The sequence below is a fragment of the Diabrotica virgifera genome, chromosome 3, assembly GCF_917563875.1.
Source record: "Diabrotica virgifera virgifera chromosome 3, PGI_DIABVI_V3a".
NCBI classification, from domain to species: domain Eukaryota; kingdom Metazoa; phylum Arthropoda; class Insecta; order Coleoptera; family Chrysomelidae; genus Diabrotica; species Diabrotica virgifera.
Window position 1 is genome coordinate 13,269,557 of NC_065445.1, and position 19,640 is coordinate 13,289,196.

A 19,640-nucleotide genomic window follows, 5' to 3' on the forward strand; every position below is an offset into this window, starting at 1 on the left:
TTATATGCCCGTGGTTGAGAAAATTGAAAATATTTTATATTAAATTGAATTCTGCTTATAATTATCAAAATTTAATTTTCAGATCAAATAGAAATATAACAGTATGTATCAGCGCTGTCAGCGCAAATAAGTCATATTATATCATATAAAAGGATATATTAGTGTTCTTAGTTAATGTATTATTTATTATAATTTTTGTGTCTTTGGATTTGTCTTCCTCGGGAATAAGATATTTTATAATAATTCATAGTAAGTATATTTATAGTATTTTTGTATTTAAAGAATTTTTGTATACTTCACTTGGTGTATCAAATTTGTCAGTATGTATGAGAAATCTTGTAACCTGTCAAAGCAAAAGGAATATAGCTCAGTGGTAGAGTGTGTGACCGGAGATCGAGAGGTCCCAGGTTCAAATCCCGAACGATTCATATTCTTTTTTTTTATATTTTTGGTATCGTTTTAATAAAAAAGTTTTAAAAGTGGTAGGTAAAGAAAGTTAGTTTAATTATATAAAGTACAAATAACCTGTTAAGTATATTAAGTTCCTTGAAATCATAATAATAGAAGTATAACTTCTTACGTGCGTACAAAGTACACACACATTCTTTTTTTAAATATGCGATATATTTTAAATAGACCAACAGCGATATATGGATGTGAGACATGGACACTCAACCAAACAACAAAAGAAACAGTAAGAAGATGGGAAAGGAAAATACTCAGAAGAATATTAGGAGGGAAGAGAACAGAGGGAGGATATATAAAAAGGACAAGCGAGGAAATTTATAATATTTACAAAGAACCACAAATAGATGACGTAATAAAATCAAGAAGGTTGCAGTGGCTGGGCCATATAGAAAGAATGAACGATGACAGAGTCATCATCATCATCATCATCATTTGGCTCTACAACTCTATGTGAGTCTTGGCCGCGTTTACTATTTCCCTCCATTGTTGTCGGTCCTGAGCAGCTATTTCCCATTGCTGTACTCCCATTTTGCGTAGATCGCTGGCTACTGCGTCCTTCTATCTCTTTCTTGGGCGACCAACTGACCTTTTTCCATCGGGCCTTTCCCAGAATGTGGCGTTTAGAAGTCTTCGTCACTTGATCTTAGTACGTGACCCGCCCATCGTATTCTGTTTGATTTAATGTAGCGTACTATGTTTTCATCTCCGTATATTGTCTGGAGTTCATCATTGTGTCTTCTTCTCCATTCTCCTGTTGTCTCTTCTCTGCAAGGCCCATAGATAGTCCGCAGTATCTTTCTTTCAAGTACCAGTAATTTTGTTGTTTCCCGCTGATTCAGAGTCCATGTTTCGCTTCCATACGTTATTGTGGGACGAATTATTGTCTTATATACTCTTATTTTTGCTGGTCTTGAGAGTATTTTTGATTTAAGTAGGGTCCTTAATGAGTAATATGCCCTGTTTCCTGCAATAATCCTGGCTGCCACGTCCTTTTCATAGTTATTTTCAGATGTTATGATCGCTCCCAGGTACTTAAATTCTTTGACGACTTCAAAATTGTATTCATTAATTGTTACGTTTTGTCTAACCCTTGGTCTTGGGTTCTTCGTAACCACCATGTACTTGGTCTTGTCCTCGTTGACCTTAAGACCAACTTCCTTGGCTCCGTTCTCGAATAGGGTGAAAACTTCTTTTGCATCTCTGGTGGATTGTGCAATTGTGTCCACGTCATCCGCAAAGGCTAATAGTATTTTTGATCCTTGGGCGGCAAATCCGTTTGTCAGTTGTGGCTGAGCTTTCCTTACTGCATGTTCCAGTGCGAAGTTAAACAGCAGGGGGGCGAGAGGATCTCCTTGTCTAAGTCCGATGTCAATGAGAAATTCCTCCGACGTGGTGCTGCCAATTCTGATTCGTGCGGAAGCGTTCTCCGTGCTCACCTTTGCTAATCGTACCAGTTTTCCAGGTACTCCCATTTCTACCATAGTCTCCCACAATGCTTCTCTGCTAACAGAATCGTAAGCTTGTTTGAAGTCCACGAACGATGACAGAGTGGTCAAGAAAATAGTATGGAGAGTATCAGATTATAAAATAAAGGGAGGAAGACCACGAAAGCGATGGAGAGGCGGTAGTAGAAGACCTAAAAGAAAAGGGAATAACAGACTGGAAGAAGTTGACAAGTAACAGAAAGCTATGGAAAAGAACAACAAAGCTCTACATTTTCTAAACTAAGTAAAAAATCTATTGAGTTTTGTATTTAATGTCTTGACGAAATTTAAAAATAATTTCAAAATTTCACCTTGTATAATGGACACTACATAATACACTTTTGTGAGATGAGGTTGTAAAGTCGCTTCTAAAAACATAAAAATATACATGGTGATCCATTAAAACTAGAGATCATGGACTATGCTGTACTTGCGTAAATCACCCTGTATATTTAAATTTATGTTTATAAAGCGTCCATTTGAAATTAAAAGTCTACGTGTCTCAGTATTTTTTATAATTTTCTAAAATAAAGACACAAACAATTTTATTCCATAAGTGGTTTCCATACTGTATAATTTCAAAATTTCACCCTGTATTATTCATAATACACCCTATGTAATATAGTTTGTTGAAATCAGGTTGCTAAGCAGCTTTTAAAAATATAAAAATATACAGGGTGCTCCATTAAAACTAAAGCTTATGGACTCTGCCTAGACTTGAACGAATCACCCTGTGCATTTAAATTTATGTTTAAAAAGTGCACAAATTTATTTAAAAATCGACGAGTCTCAGCGATTTTTAAAATTTTTTGAAACAAGGACAGAAATAATTTTATTCCATAAGTGGTTTCCACACTGTATACCAAATGTGAAGAAATAATCGGTAAATCTAAGTTTGGTTTCAAGAGTGTTTTTATACAGGTTGCATACAGGTTGCATACAGGTTTTTATACAGAGATATCGGGATATCCAAGGAAAAATAGAGGGAAAACGCGGCCTCGGACGCATAAAAACATCGTGGCTTAGGAACCTCCGCCAGTGGTATGTAGTGAACACCACGACACTTTTTAGGGCAGCTGTGGACAAAGTAAAACTCACGCGACTGATCGCCAATGTTCTGGGAGGACAAGGCACTTAAAAGAAAATGAAGAATAAAAACAACGATTTTTGTCAATAAAACGACACATTTGTTTTTGTAAAATTTATTGAAAAACTATTTTGTCATATATGAAGTCTTCGTGTTGCGAAATACTGAAACTACAACATACTGTATACTACCAATCAAATCACAGATGCACGCAGCTTCTGGTATTTCTAGACGTAAAATAAGAAATATTCAGGACCACCAACGTTCTGCACAATAAAAGCACTGAATTTAAATGAACTGAATATCGAAGGAGCTACAGGCCACTAAAATGTCCATAAATCAGTGTTGCCAATTGTATTAGACTCGAGAGACTGACAACAACTTTGCTATAACATTCTATCGAGTATTTAGGAATTAATCCAGTGGGATGTGTCTTCGGGACAGGTTAGGTAGTCCCGTTTAGTAGATTTGTATGACGAATCTGAGTGTTGTGCAATTTTATACAATAAAAGGTGAAAATCGAATATAAATCTGAAAAAGAATAATACTAAATTTGTCCGCAAATCTCTTCTATTTCTTAATCTCCGTCTCCTTGGTTTACAGTAATTCTCTAAATCAAGTTTTTTTTTGTATAAAACTTACTAGGAAGTAAAAATTTCTTGGGTAAAACGGTGGTCCAAGGAGTGATAACAGCCAACTGATCAAACCAGGAAATTCAAAGCATGGACACTGAAGCGCGTTATATCGTTTAACATTCAGTTAATAGGTCTATTGAATAAAAAAAAAGTATTTGCTTATACTTCCTCGTATTTTAGTATTTACTTAATAATAATTAAATAAAGCATTAAAGAAATGACTTTATTCAATTACTGTTAAGTAAATACTTAAATACTTGTAAGTAAAAGCAAATACTTCTTTTTATTCAATAGACCCATTGCCTCTCTTGATAGTCAACTAATATTTTCTTTTTAAAAAATAGTTTCAATGACGTTTTTACTAGCAATACTTAACCCACCTACACCACGCTAACAACTGATTATCTATTTTTTGGTATTCGTTTGATGATTTAAGTAACATATTCGGCAAAATTATTGATATGTGTACATAATATCAGTGGTTTGTTTTCTGAATTACAATTTTTCCACTAGTATTACTTTAAGGATTCAGAGAGACAAAAAATATGAAGAAATAATCAGACAGGGTGTAACAAAAATACAGGTCATAAATTAAAGTACATATTCTAGGACCAGAAATAGTTCGAATGAACCTAACTTACCTTAGTACAAATATGCACATACAAAAAGTTACAGCCCTTTGTAGTTACAAAATGAAAATCGATTATCTCGAATATATCGAAAACTATCAGAGAATTTTTATTGAAAATTGACATGTGGCATTCTTATTTTAGGAACATCTTAAAGAAAATTATAGTAAAATTTGTGCACCCTCTAAAAATTTCATGGGGTTTTGTTCCTTTAAACCCCTTCCAAACTTTTGTGTACGTGACAATTAAGTTATTATTGTGGTACCATTAGTTAAATTAATTATTTTCAAAACTTTTTTGCCTCTTAGTATATTTTCGATAAGGCAGTTTTTATCGAGATGCGGCTTCTTTTTTAATATGTTTACATAAAAAAATTATGGGGGTTTCGTGCCTTTAAACCCCCCAAATGTTTGTGTACGTTCCAATTAAACTATTACTGCAGTACCATTAGGTAAACACAGTGTTTTTCAAACTTTTTTGTCTCTTTATATTTTTTCGATAAGGCACCTTTTATCGAGATGTGGCTCCTTTTTTAATATGGTTCTAAATATACCTAAAAATGTAAACCATAAATAAATTTTCATATTATTTAGTCTAGTAAAATAAAATTTCACTACATGTAAAACAAAATGTAAATTCGTACAGGTTGAAACAAATTTTATATCAAAGTTTAGGTGGGTACAAAAGATATTTTCAAGAAAGTATCCAAATCACACAAGGGGATCATTCTTTAAATAATTAAAAAGGGGTCATTTTTGCAAAAAAATTACTTTTTTAACTGCTGAGGTCATTCAACTACTAATGAAGGTCTATATGATTATTTTCTGCAAAGTTGAAGGGTTAATCTTTCACATATAACTTACTAAATTAAATTTGACCCCCTATTTATTTAAATAATTATACATGAAACTTTAAAAACAAATTTGCAAAAAATTATTTTTAGCGTTTTAAATAAGCACTATAAAATATCTTATTTTACAGGAGAAGTTGCACTATGTTATGAGTATTAATCAAAAAAAAGATTAGTCCAAAAATATTTAACATTTTTTGAGATATTGAATTTGTTTATTAAATGTTACTCTATTTTCAATTGCAAAACCGCGGTTGTTGCCAAAGAAATATTCACCTGTATTAAATCTTATTAGTTTTATTTTTATGTATATTTTCGATAAATGTATTGATAAATTAAAATTTCAATTAAACTTTCCCCTAAAATGACATTTGAAAATTATTCAAATTTGTTTATAATTTGTTTTTTCTATGGGATTTTTTTCTACAAAGCTGAAGGGTAAATCTTTCACACAAGACTTACTAAATTAAATTTGACCCCCTATTTATTTAAATAATTGTATAAAAACCTTAAAAAACAAATTCGCAAATAATTATTTTTAGAGTTTTAAATAAGCACTATAAAATATCTTATTTTACAGACTAAGTTGCACTATGTTACCAGTATTAAGCAAAAAAAAATTGGTCAAAAATATTTAATATTTTTTGAGATATTGAAGTTGTTTATTAAATGTTACGGGTCTAGGACGTTTCATCGCCACCGTTTCGATGCCGCCAGTTCGATGCCGATGTCGGCCGATTCATCGCCAGTCAATTAATCGCTATCTGATATATTTCCGAATTTTCGACAGTTACAATTATTAGTTATTTTTAGTACTACTTAGGAATTCTAGGAAATGCGAGATATGACGGCGATGAAATGGACTGGCGATGAACCGGCGGCATCGAAACGGCCGGCGATGAACCGGCGGCATCGAAACGTCCCATTCCGAATGTTACTATATTTTCAATTGCAAAAACGCGGTTGTTGCCAAAGAAATATTCACCTGCTTAAGATCTCATTATTTTTATTTTTATGTATATTGTCGATAATTGTATGGATACATTCAAATTTCAATTAAACTCCCCCCTAAAATGGCATTTGAAAATCATACAAATTTGTTTATAATTTGTTTTTTTAATAACGTCGCGGGGATTAAATATTTTGAAATGCCGTTTCGATAATTGGATTTCTGGGAATTTTTAACTAATTAACAACTTTTTTTGTTTTTTTTTCCTCTTCTTTTTTTTTCTTGGAATTGTATTACTACTACTATTACTTTTAGGGTTAAGTTTCATTAAAAATGTCGAATCTCTAAGTTATAGATTCTAGACCTAAAAATATTAAGATTGGTCTAAAATCACTTAAATAAAATGTGGCTGGTTACTGAGTTACAGGGTGTTTAATTTAAAAATTAAAAATTATTTTTACCAAGTACTTTCAAACTATTTGACGCATCCTTATCATACTTGTCAGAAAGTGTGGGTACTATACAGTCTACTAAATTGTGACAAATAAAAGTTTCTAGCTGCTACCAGAGGCGTACGACAGGGGATAGTTAATGGTTGACCCTTTCCAAATTCTACGCCACTGAGGGAATTACTATTTTAGCGAAATTTTTCGATTCTCCAATACTTTATATGTAAATAATATACTCTTTACTGGTAACGATTAAGTCATTAGTTTTCGAGATATTGGACGTTAAAAATGAAACGGCATAGTTATTTTGATTCATTCATTCATTCATTTTAAACTTCCAATATCTCTCAAACTGATGACTTTATCGATACCAATAAAGTTATTTACATACAAAGTATTGGAGAATCGAAAAATTTCGTTAAAATAGTAATTCACTCAGTGGCGTAGAATTTGGGAAGGGTCAATCATTCACTATCCCCTGTCGTACGCCTCTGGCACTAGCTAGAACCGTTTATTAATCACAATTTAGTAGGGTGTATAATAGCCACACTTTCTGCCAAGTATGATAAGGATACGTTAAATAGTTTTAAAGTACTTGGTAACAATAATTTTTAAATTTTTAAATAAAACACCCCGTAACTCAGTAAGTAGCCACATTTTATTTAAGAGATTTTAGTTAAATCTTAATATTTTTAGGTCTACAATCTAGATCTCATAGACTCGACATTCTTAATAAAATTTAACCCTAAAAGGGCCCGTAGTAATATAACTCCAAGGAAAAAAAGAAGAAGAAAAAACGACAAAAAAATTGTGTTAATTAGTAAAAAATTCCCAGGAACCCAATTATCGAAACGGCATTTTAAAATACTTAATCCCCGCGACGTTATTAAAAAAACAAATTATAAACAAATTTGTATGATTTTCAAATGCCATTTTAGGGGGGAGTTTAATTGAAATTTGAATGTATCCATACAATTATCGACAATATACATAAAAATAAAAATAATGAGATCTTAAGCAGGTGAATATTTCTTTGGCAACAACCGCGTTTTTGCAATTGAAAATATAGTAACATTTAATAAACAACTTCAATATCTCAAAAAATATTAAATATTTTTGACCAATTTTTTTTTGCTTAATACTGGTAACATAGTGCAACTTAGTCTGTAAAATAAGATATTTTATAGTGCTTATTTAAAACTCTAAAAATAATTATTTGCGAATTTGTTTTTTAAGTTTTATATACAATTATTTAAATAAATAGGTGGTCAAATTTAATTTAGTAAGTCTTATGTGAAAGATTTACCCTTCAGCTTTGTAGAAAAAAATCCCATAGACCTTCATTGATAAGTGAATTACCTCAGCAGTTAAAAAAGTATTTTTTTTTGCAAAAATGACCCCTTTTTAATTATTTAAACAATGATCCCCTTGTATGATTTGGATACTTTCTTGAAAACATCTTTTGTACCCGCCTAAACTTTGATATAAAATTTGTTTTAACCTGTACGAATTTACATTTTGACTTTTTTTTATTTTATTAGGCTAATTACCAAGTCTCCATAATCGTACTTAACCATATACAAATATGTGGTGGATTTGAAAAAATATTCAAAATATCTCGATAAAAACTGACTTTACGAAAACGCACTAAGAGGCAAAAAAGTTTTTAAAACATTGTGTTTAACTAATGGTACTATAATAATAATTAAATTGGAACGTACACAAAAGTTTGGGGGGGTTTAAAGGAACAAAACCCCCATAAAATTTTTAAGGGGTGTCCACATTTCACTATAATTTTTTCTTAAGATACTACTTCCATAAGATTGACACATGTCCATTTTCAATAAAAAATCTCTAATAGTTTTCGATATATTGGAAAAAATCGATTTTCATTTTGTAACTTCAAAGGGCTGTAACTTTTTTTATGTGCACATTTGTACTAAGGTAAGTTAGGTTCAATCGAAGTATTTTTGGTCCCAAAATATGTGATTAAATGTATGACCTGTATTTTTGTTACACCCTGTAGATGTATACGGGTAGAACTCTTTCTTTATAGAAAACCTTCAAAAATATCACAAAGGAATAGGGATATTACACCCCATAAATATGTCAGAGTTAAAAGAATATTACAAATCCCTATAGACTATAACAACGAATGTTAAAATGAGCAGGAAGACTATAATGAAGAAATAAAGGAATAAGGACGAAAAATCATTTACAAAATTTCTTCATATTTTGAGTACATAATATGCTAATTCGAATTTCTATTCAATTACATTTAATAATTTTGCCTTACATTCTTTGTTTCCGTGCTACCTATCAATACTCAAGTAACTTTTACCTACAGTGGAACCAGCACGATGGTCTTCGTGGTCCGAATGGTCCGACTGTAACGAAGACTGCACCAAGATCAGAAAGCGCCAGTGCATTCCTGGGAGCGAAGGCGGTAGAAAGAATTGCCCCGGGAAAGACACCCAGAGCCTCAAATGTTCGACTGAGCAGTGCAGATCGGTGGATTTGACGAAGGTTAGAGATGGTAAGTAGACATCAATATCTTTTAGCTGTAGGATTTATAAAAACTAACGGTCTTGTTTATTTCCTTCTAGTTTGTATAATAAAATAACAAAAAGTGTTTTACTATTAAAGCGACTATTAATAATCATTTTAGTAAAAATAGAATGTCAAAAAATATAGGTGTGTGATTTATGCCTTAGAGTTTTGAATTCAAAGCAATAAAGTATTTTACGGCCGGCTATTAAAACCTTTTAGTGGAAATATAAGATGCAGGTATGTACATAAAGGGTCCATTCATAGTATTTTATCAAGCTTGACCTAAATTAGCTATCGGCTATAGTTTGAATTTTATGTAATATCTAAATAAATAGAAATGAACGGGTCTCTGTACAAACGGGTGTCTGAAGGTAAAAGACAATTAACGAAAATCTCGACCTTTTTGTGAGTTAAGCATATATACAGAGAATAAATTAAAAATATAAGTATGTATATTATTTAATAAAGAAATATGTTCGTCGAGAAAGAAATATGTACAGTGTAGTATTAAGGGGATATGGTTTCAAATCAACATTTCAAGAACATTTTTGTGAATTTGTTTTAAGACTGTTAGTCCAAGAGGCAGCGCTGAAAACTCTCTTTGAATTTACTAAAGCTAGATTTTCACAGTTGATTACTGTGATTGTGTAGAAAAACATACTGCGGTCGGTCAAGCGAAACGTAGAAGAGGGGTTACTGAGAGGGTATCAAAGTTGCTTTCCTACGAAGGTAATTAAATCAATTTACTAAGGTTGAAAATCAGTACACACCTTCTAAATTAAATATAAATAAAAATTATTATAGTCGGTCAGCTGTATGACGGGACAGAGTCGGTCGGTCGGTCCCAGTGAATGTACAGGGTTATTCACTATATTTTGACCCCCTTGTAAACTGCTTTATTTACAGATTAAAAAAAAATGTAAAATACAAAAGTTATTCGATTTTTAAATTATGATTTTTGGACATATATATCGTACTAGTGACGTCATCCATTTGGGCGTGATGACGTAATCGACTATTTTTTTTAAATGGAAATAGGGGTCGAGTGCTAGCTCATTTGAAAGATTAAATTCCCTATTCAGTAATATAAACATTAACATGATTAATTATAAGTACAGGGTGAAGAATTTTTTTTTAATTAAGTTAAATGTTTAATTAATAATTCAAAAAAATTTTTGGACACCCTGTATAAATAATGATCATAATGTTTATAGTACTGTATAGAGAATTTAATAACCTTTGAAATGAGCTAGCACACGACCCCTATTCTCATTTAAAAAAAATAGTCGATTACGTCATCACGCCCAAAAGGATGACGTCACTAGTACGATATAATGTCAAAAAATCATAATTAGAAAATCGAATAACTTTTGTATTTTACATTTTTTTCTAGTTCTGTAAATAAAGCAGTTTACAAGGGGGTCAAAATATAGTGAATAACCCTGTACATTCATTGGGGAAGACCGACCGGCTCTGTCCCGTCATACAGCTGACCGACTATAATAACTTTTATTTATATTTAATTTAGAATGTGTGGACTGATTTTCAGCCTTACCAAATGGATTTAATTACCTTCGTAGGAAAGCAACTTTGATACCCTCTCAGTAACCCCTGTTCTACGTTTCGCTTGATCGACCGCAGTATGTTTCTCTACATAATCACAGTAATCAACAATGTAGTACAATTTTTAAATTAAACAAGTATATTCAGTACTATTCAGAGAATATTAAAAAAATTAAGGAATAATATTGAAAAAAAGCCAACGGTGACAAATTTTTACAGACATCTCAAATAAAAATGGTTTTTGCGGTGGACATCAAAACTCGTCATTGTATCATGTGAAAAAAAATTCAAAAGATTTTATTAGCTTATGAGTTTCTCGAGGTAACGCTGTTGAGTTTTTTTAGTTTTAATGATTTTTGAGTTTTGGTATCACTCGGAAGACCAAACAACGAAATCTTTTGCATAAAATGGGTGAAAGTCAACATATTTATTATTGTTAAACAAAAAATAAACATAAAACTAAAAATGTCTGGACAGCATTACTTCATGAAATGTCTACAGAAAATTTATTCAAAATTTCAGGTACCTAGATCGGTCAAGTAGATTTTGAGTTACAATGTTCACCGTCTCTGAAAAAAAGGAGTTTTGAGGAGAACGCGTTTAAAGTTTTGACAACTTTTATTTTCAATTTATTTTTTGTCTGTCAAATCGTAAAGTGATGCACTCCAAAATATGTTTTTGAATCGCGTAACCATACCCTTCGGGATATTCAACATAATTGTCGGTAATGTTGCTCCGATCAATCTGAAATTTCCAGAGAATATTCTTGAAGTTGTATACTTTCATTTAAAATAATAAAGAAATCTAAAAATCCAAACCATATCCCCTCCTTAAAAAGGGAATTTAAAGTTTTTTAGATATGTTATAAATGCTGTAATACTGAATGAATCAAAAAATTAGACAACTTTCGTAAGAAATACAAATGATTAAACAAAGTGGAATCAGTCAAATAAGCGTACACATTATCGATACAAGTCAGACTTTACTTCAGTAAGATACTACATAAAATATGTAATCATGTCTTTTTTATTCGTTCATTCCATTATTATCTTACACAGAAACAGTTTGTCAGAATGATCCATTGATCTCTTCCGCCAGCTGAACCTTTCGTTACAGTACAACGTACAATTTGCTATGAACTACCGCAGTATAAAATAGAGCAACAGCAGAATATCGACGAAGACGATCCAATTCCCGTATTACTATAAACGGTTTGATATTAGAATAGATTGTCTTGCACAGTGTCTCATTATAATGGTAAAATCGATAAGTAATCTCCTTTTTCGCCGAAGAATTCCGAATTCCTTTCTTTGATAAAGTTATGACCTTAAGGCCCGACTTATTGGAGCGATGCTCTACAATTTTCCACTTGAATAGATCCTAAAACTATTAAATTCTAACAAAGTTATCCTTTGAGTTCTGCCTTCAAGTATTTAACAGCGTCTAACAACAGGAAATTTTCAAATAGTTTCACTCGAGATGCTGACTGGCTGATATTTCAACCATAAAATACACTTATTCGATGTAAGTAAATGCGAAATTTGAAGGAAATTCGTGGCGAGAGTAGCACGGTGGGCGAAAAACCAGTGTCTTTAATTTAGTGACGAAAATTTTAATCTTTCATTAAATAAGAAGATGAAGTTGTCAAAAGTCACTATAATAAATGACACAATAATTCAATTACGAAAGTTAGAAAAGTATTAGACTAATACTGCGGTGCAAAAAATTCGATCATCTAAAAATTTGGTCATTTTTGAAGTTTCGAATTTCCTAAACCTGTTGTTGGATTTAAGGCTATGGGTACATAATTCGCAAATATTTTACGGCTATCCCTACTTTTTCTGTCTTTACACGGCAAATTACGTGTAGTAAAATTCTCACTGGTATGGAAACTGCAGATGTAAATATTAGGTTGACAGTGACATTGTCATTAGAAAGGTAGAGATGGCTATTTCGGTTTCGTTCAGTTTTTGAATGTTCTTGGTTCTTGGATAACCTTTACTTGTATAAATGATAGGAATATTTTTTCACTAATTATGTATTCAGTGGTTACCATTATTTATATACTATACAAATAGTCGAAAAAGAAAAAAAGTTGTAAAGTTATTTTAATAATGTACTGTTACCATGGAAAGTTTAGATAAGGTTTGAACATGTGAAGAACTGCGTTGTATAAATGTAGTATTACTCAATTAATTTATAAGGACTTTATTTATTTCTTTATTTGCGCAAATTAAAATATGGGATGTTCTTACAAGATATGTGTTACTGAAAAGCGAAGAAATAGACGGTTAGCTCAATTGAAGTAAGTACTTTTTTACATAAATCAAATTAATTACTTTTGTATTTTTCAAATTAATTTTAAATTTATAGTGAAAGTATGATCTATAAAATATATCGGTAAACCAAGAATTTTCGCATTAAATTTTGTTCTCGTTTAAAGGAATAAACTATTTGTTGGAATATTTAATTATTAGAATTGTACATGAGTAAAAACGAGTGACTCAGATTCCGCAGCGACAAACGAGTTACGCGAGGATAAAAATGAACAATTGTTATTTGTTAATCTTCTTCACAATTATTAAATTTTATCTGATAAAAGAATGACCCCAAAAATTAAGAATCTTCTTCTTAGTTTGTAAATTTTTCTATGACACACATTCATAAATGCTGCTATATTGTAACAAAAAAATACCTACGCCGAAGGCGTCCACCCACCAACTTCACTTAAACTGAAGCAAAATACTACTAAACAAGCACATACTTCAAAAGCATAGTACATTCTTCTATGTAGGCTGGTAAATAGAAGCAAATACTACGGAGAAAAGCAAATTCTTTTCAACTGTAGTGAAATCTTCAAAAATGTAGTATGTACTTGAAGCATTAGCATTTACTACATTTTATGCCACCATGGGCACTTTACTTTATAGCTAAACTCGTACCTATTCACGGTTATCGGAACAAACTCTTATAAAATAATACTTTTATTTGAACTTTAATGACTTGAAATACTTGGATTTTCCATAAATAATATATAAAGAATAAATAACTTTTTATTAATTATACGCCTTAAATCAATTATTATTATTTTTCAAATACACTATCAATGTCTATCAATACTATTTAATAAACAACTCTTTGATTGATTTTATTATCATAGTAAAAGCGTTAAAAAGCAGTAGCAGAATGAACTAATATATTAAAATAGCGGGTCGGACACATCTCTACTTGTCACTGTCTTAAGTCTTGTCATAACATTATATTCGACTGAGTGCGTTGTATGACAAAGATAGCGAATGTTCGATTTCCACGGACATGGTGTCCATTTTTTTCGAATCCTGAAAAAACTAATAAATATTTTTAAAAAATTTAAACACGAAATGAAAGACTAAATTATTATCGAGGGCCGAAAGTCCCTTAGAATATGTAAGAAGTTCCTTTCGAATGAGATATTTGAAATTAAAAATCACACTACATTTTCTCTTAGTTTTTCACCCCTGTAATTTATTAAAATAAACATTATAGAAGTTCTCAGGGACTTTCGGCCCTCGCTAATAAGGTAATCTCTCATTCTGTGTTTAAATTTTTCAAAAATATTTATTAGTTTTCTCAGGATTCGAAAAAAATGAATCCCCATTTGAATAGTATTGCAGCCAAAAATACGTACCGATCCTCTTAAGTGATTTTTTTACCACGTTATAGCCTTATTCATTGACAATATCGCTCTAATAATATTGTTGCTAGACAGTCGAACTGTCATTGTATACCGGGTGTACGAATCAAACTGTGCCTTTTTCTCAAAGTTCGCATCACCCTGTGGACTATTCTAGCATTTATAAAATACTGAAATTAAAACCTAACTATAGCCTCTAGCATTTATAAAATACTGAAATTAAAACCTAACTATTAACATTTTGTCTGTCGATTCATTCGCTTATGTTGGAATAACAAAAAAGTTTGGTACTTTAACAACTGGCCATGTTCGTCATCAGTACAGGGTTTTTTTGAAATAAGTGCGGCAAACTTTAAGGGGTAATTTTACACATGAAAATAATGACAGTTTGCTTAATAATCATTTGTCCGCAAACGCTTTGTTTCCGAGATACGGGATGTTCAATATTTTTTTACAAACTGACAATTTATTTATTGCTCTAAAACCAGTTGAGATATGCAATCAAATTTGGTGGGTTTTAAGACATAGTTATTGCATATTTTTTGACATACAATTAAGAATTTTATATTCACCATTGGCGCACAAACGGGTATTATGACCCATAATATTACCGGTACGCACGGCAATTATGAATATAAAATTCTTAATTGTATGTCAAAAAATGTGCAATAACTACGTCTTAAAACCCACCAAATTTGATTTGCAAATCTCAACTGGTTTTAAAGCAATAAATAAATTGTCAGTTTGTAAAAAAATATTGAACATCCCGTATCTCGGAAACAAAGCGTTTGCGGACAAATGATTATTAAGCAAACTGTCATTATTTTCATGTGTAAATTACCCCTTAAAGTTTGCCGCACTTATTTCAAAAAAACCCTGTACTGATGACGAACATGGCCAGTTGTTAAAGTACCAAAGTTTCTTGTTATCCAACATAAGCGAATGAATCGAAAGACAAAATGTTAAGAAAACCTGAGGCTATAGTTGGGTTTTAATTTCAGTATTTTATAAGTGCTAGAATAGTCCACAAGGTGATGCGAACTTTGAAAAAAAACACAGTTTGATTCGTACACTCAGTATACAATGACAGTTTGACTGTCTATTATAGAAACAATATTATTACAGGTATATAGGGTGAGGCAGATAACTGGCCTATTAGAAATATCTCGAGAACTAAAGGCAACAGAATCATGAAAATTGGAATAAAGGGGTTTTGAGGGATGATCTACTAAATGAAAATATTTTCATCTCTTTGCAACTTCCGGTTATACCGGAAGTTGCTTATAACTTGGTTTTTTTTTAATGGGACACCCTGTATATTTTTACATTTTTGGATTCTCCTCAATATCTTCTTTCCTAAAATATGAGATTTTGTAATATTATACAGGGTATTTTAAAAGATATTTACGTTTTTTTATTAATTTCGTAGCAACATTCACACCCTGTAGAATTGTAATAGTTTGACATTAAAAACTCTGCTTACGTTCAAGTGATTTTTAATATAGTCTATTATCGTTAAGAATCATTAGTATAGCTAATTTTGAAATATTAGTATACAGGGTTGGTCGAAACTCGGAATGAATATTTTCTGAGTTTTCTTAAATGGAACACCCTGTATTTTAGTATTGTAATGAAATGATATTTTATGGTACTTTTTTATTTCCTAAGCATTCCCTATACCTAATTGCTTTAATTTGTGAGTTATTGGTGATTCAAGCTAAACATTAATTGCAACAAAAAATACGTAAATTTTTATTAGGTTGGCCATGAAAATATTCAATCACAAACAATTTTTCAGAAATAAATACATATTAATCCAGACCGATCCTTAAAATTACCAATAATGGTTTAGCTATCAAAATAGCTACGTAGTTAAGATTGTTGGTGCGACTAAGAATTAAGCACAAATTAAAGCAGTTAGGTATAGGGAATGCTTAAGAAATAAAAAAGTACCATAAAATATCATTTCATTACAATACTAAAATACAGGGTGTTCCATTTAAGAAAACTCAGAAAATACTCATTCCGAGTTTCGACCAACCCTGTATACTAAAATTAAAAATTTAGCTATAGTAATGATTCTTAACAATAGTAGACTATATTAAAAATCATTTGAACGTAAGTAGAGTTTTAGTTGTCAAACTACTACAATTCTACAGGGTGTGAATATTGCTACGAAATTAATAAACAAACGTAATTATCTTTTAAAATACCCTGTATAACATTACAAATCCTCATATTTTAAGAAAGAAGACATCGAAGAGAATCCAAAAATGTAAAAATATACAGGGTGTCCCATTAAAAAAAACGAAGTTATAAGCAAGAGATGAAAATATTTTCATTTAATAGATCATCCTTCAAAACCCCTGTATTCCAATTTTCATGATTCTGTTGCTTTTAGTTCTCGAGATATTTCTAATAGGCCAGTTATCTGCCTCACCCTGTATTGTCAATGAACAAGGCTATAACGTGGTAAAAAATTCACTTACATTGAACAACAGGTTTAGTCCAGAAAGCCACTGCGCATCCGCTAGGAAAAATATTCTGATTCGGATTTTTTGCACAATCTTATTCAAAAAGGACTCCTTTTAACAAATTTGCATGTTGCCAGGACCAAAATGTGGTCAAAAATTTTTTAAACGTTTTTTTTTTTGTTTTTTCCTAAAATTATTTTTTTTGCATGGAAAAAAGTTTTTTTAGGTTTTTTGGATCATTCGAAACAGAAAAGATCTTTAGTGACTTTTCTCTAAAAATGATAGTTTTTGACATATAAGCGATTAAAAATTGAAAAATTGCGAAATCGGCCATTTTTAACCCTCAAAAACTATGTGAAAAACTGAAAATTTGAATGTTGCAAAGGTAGGTAGATATTCTTTAAACATCGATTGATGAAATCCCGAAGAGTTTTTTGCAATACAATATACAAAACTCCTTTGTTTTTGAAGATATTCTTCTTTAGCGACGAATCGATCAAGGGTAAAATTTGATTTACCACGCGCATGCGCACACCGACAGTATGGTATTAGTGGTTATACGGGCTCTGATTGGGTGTTGAAATTTTGAAATGATCTGTCAATAATTGTTCAATATGGAGATTATCGGTAAACAAAAATATTGTATAATATTAGTTTTTATTGATGTGTGGACAGAAATAAAATCAAATTTAAAATTATAGTGACTTTAATAGTTTTGAAAAGCCGCAGGTACGTAATTCTAAATGTTTGAGTTGGAAATACCTAATAGTTTCAATACCTATCTATTAGGAAAATGTAAACAAAATAATGTAGTTACCTATTAGTAGGCAATGCTTTAATTTACATAATCTGATTACGAACAAACTTTCTACAAATCTTCATCTCATATATTGTTTTCTTACACTATATTTTGTTGTATTTTATTTCGACAAAAATCATACTAATAATTTTATTAAATTCATATAAATTTATGGTGTAAACGTTTAGTTTGTGTATATTCCCACATGACGTACACGCGGATGTGGTCTAGTTTGAAATGTCGTCAGCTTTCATACAGCGCGGTAGACGTGAAGTGAGTTCGAGCCCCAAACAAGTTATTATTTTTTTATTTTTTTTATAGATTTTATGATTGTAAGTATAAACCTTTTAAGTATATTTACTTCGTTTAAATTACCTATAATAGAAGAATATCTTCTTTTGTGCGTACAAAGTACACACGCATTCTTTTTTTAATTGCTAATCAAGCGTGCGCGACACTATTTTCCACCGAGAGTGGAAATGAAAGGAAATGGTACAAATGAAAGGAATAAATTCGTTATTTCGTAAACCGGCGTTATCCCGAAACAGGTCGATTTTTATTTTTAAGTTATGATATTGTGGCATATATGGTATACTGCTGACGTCATCCGTCTGGGCGTGATGACGTAATCGATGATTTTTTTAAATAAGAATAGGGGTCGTGTGGTAGCTCATTTGAAAGGTTCTTCAATTCTCTATTCAGTAATGTAAATATTTACATAATTATTTATGCAGGGTGTCCTTCTACTTCTATTTTTGTCAAATAATTTAATTTAATACAAATTTTTTGGACACCCTGTATAAATAATTATGTAAATGTTTATATTACTGAATAGAGAATTTGAAAAGAACCTTTCAAATGAGCTAGCACTATTCTCATTTAAAAAAATCATCGATTAAGTCATCACGTCCAGATGGATGACGTCACTAGTATACCACATATGCCCCAATATCATAGCTTAAAAATAAAAATCGACCTGTTTCGGGATTTTTCCGTAAAGTCGCCGGTTTACGAAATAACGAATTTATTCCTTTCATTTGCACCTTCGGTGGAAAATAGTGTCGCGCATGCTTGATTACCAATTAAAAAACAAAGAAGTTTTGAATATTGTATTTCAAAAAACTCTTCGGGATTTCATTAATCGATGTTTAAAGAATATCTACCTACCTTGGCAACATTCAAATTTTCAGTTTTTCACATAGTTTTTGAGGGTTTAAAATGGCCGATTTCGCAATTTTTTAATTTTTAATCGCTTATATGTCAAATACTATCATTTTTAGAGAAAAGTCGCTAAATACCTTTTCTGTTTGGAACGATCCAAAAAACCTAAAAAAACTTTTTTTGCATGCAAAAAAAAATTTTGGGAAAAAAACAAAAAAAAACGTTTAAAAAATTTTTGACTCATTTTTGGACCTGGCAACATGCAAATTTGTTAAAAGGGGTCGTTTTTGAGTAAGATTGTGCAAAAAATCCGAATCAGAATATTTTTCCTAGCGGATGCGCAGTGGCTTTCTGGACTATTTAGGAATTTCGAAACTTCAAAAATGACCAAATTTTTAGTGGATCGATTTTTTTGCATCGCAGTGTAGAATCACAATCTGAATACAAGCTGTGTTCAAAAACAAAGAGTATGTATGTTAGATACTTCAATGGCCATAACACAACATTACTTAATTGTGCCCTGGAGGAATGTAAGTAATAGACTTGCTGATCTGTGGCTGTGAGTATGAGCTCACAAGTAGCAACTCCATCCAAGATTGACTTGGAAAGTTCTCAACCCAACATGACGCGTCCCAATGAAAAAAACCGTACCATAGAGCAGATATCAATCATGTACTTACAGCTAAATAAAAACCTGCGGATCGGCTCAAAAAAAGGAGCAGGCGTCGGCAGTCCTGCAGAAGTGGTATATTATTCCCTAGATCGCAGATAGGCCTGAAGATATGGTGATCCCACGTTCTTGTTAACTACTGGCGCTTCTCTTTAAACCTTAGGGACGAACCAACTGTACCCAGAGAAAGTTGATTTTG

General features: G+C 31.4%; 2 protein-coding genes across 4 annotated transcripts in view; one reads left to right on the top strand and one right to left on the bottom strand.

The window, feature by feature from the left end:
* LOC114349398 (netrin receptor UNC5C) overlaps positions 1-19,640 on the top strand; it is a 1,236,422-nt gene that overhangs the window by 918,384 nt on the left and 298,398 nt on the right. For both annotated transcript variants that reach the window (XM_028299758.2, XM_028299766.2), the window contains one exon: positions 8,899-9,087. In XM_028299758.2, coding sequence (XP_028155559.2) covers positions 8,899-9,087 — 189 coding nt within the window. The remainder of the gene's footprint in view (positions 1-8,898; positions 9,088-19,640) is intronic.
* Positions 1-19,640, bottom strand: part of LOC114349409 (EH domain-containing protein 1-like) — a 149,861-nt gene that overhangs the window by 78,846 nt on the left and 51,375 nt on the right. The gene's annotated exons all lie outside the window — the stretch shown is intronic.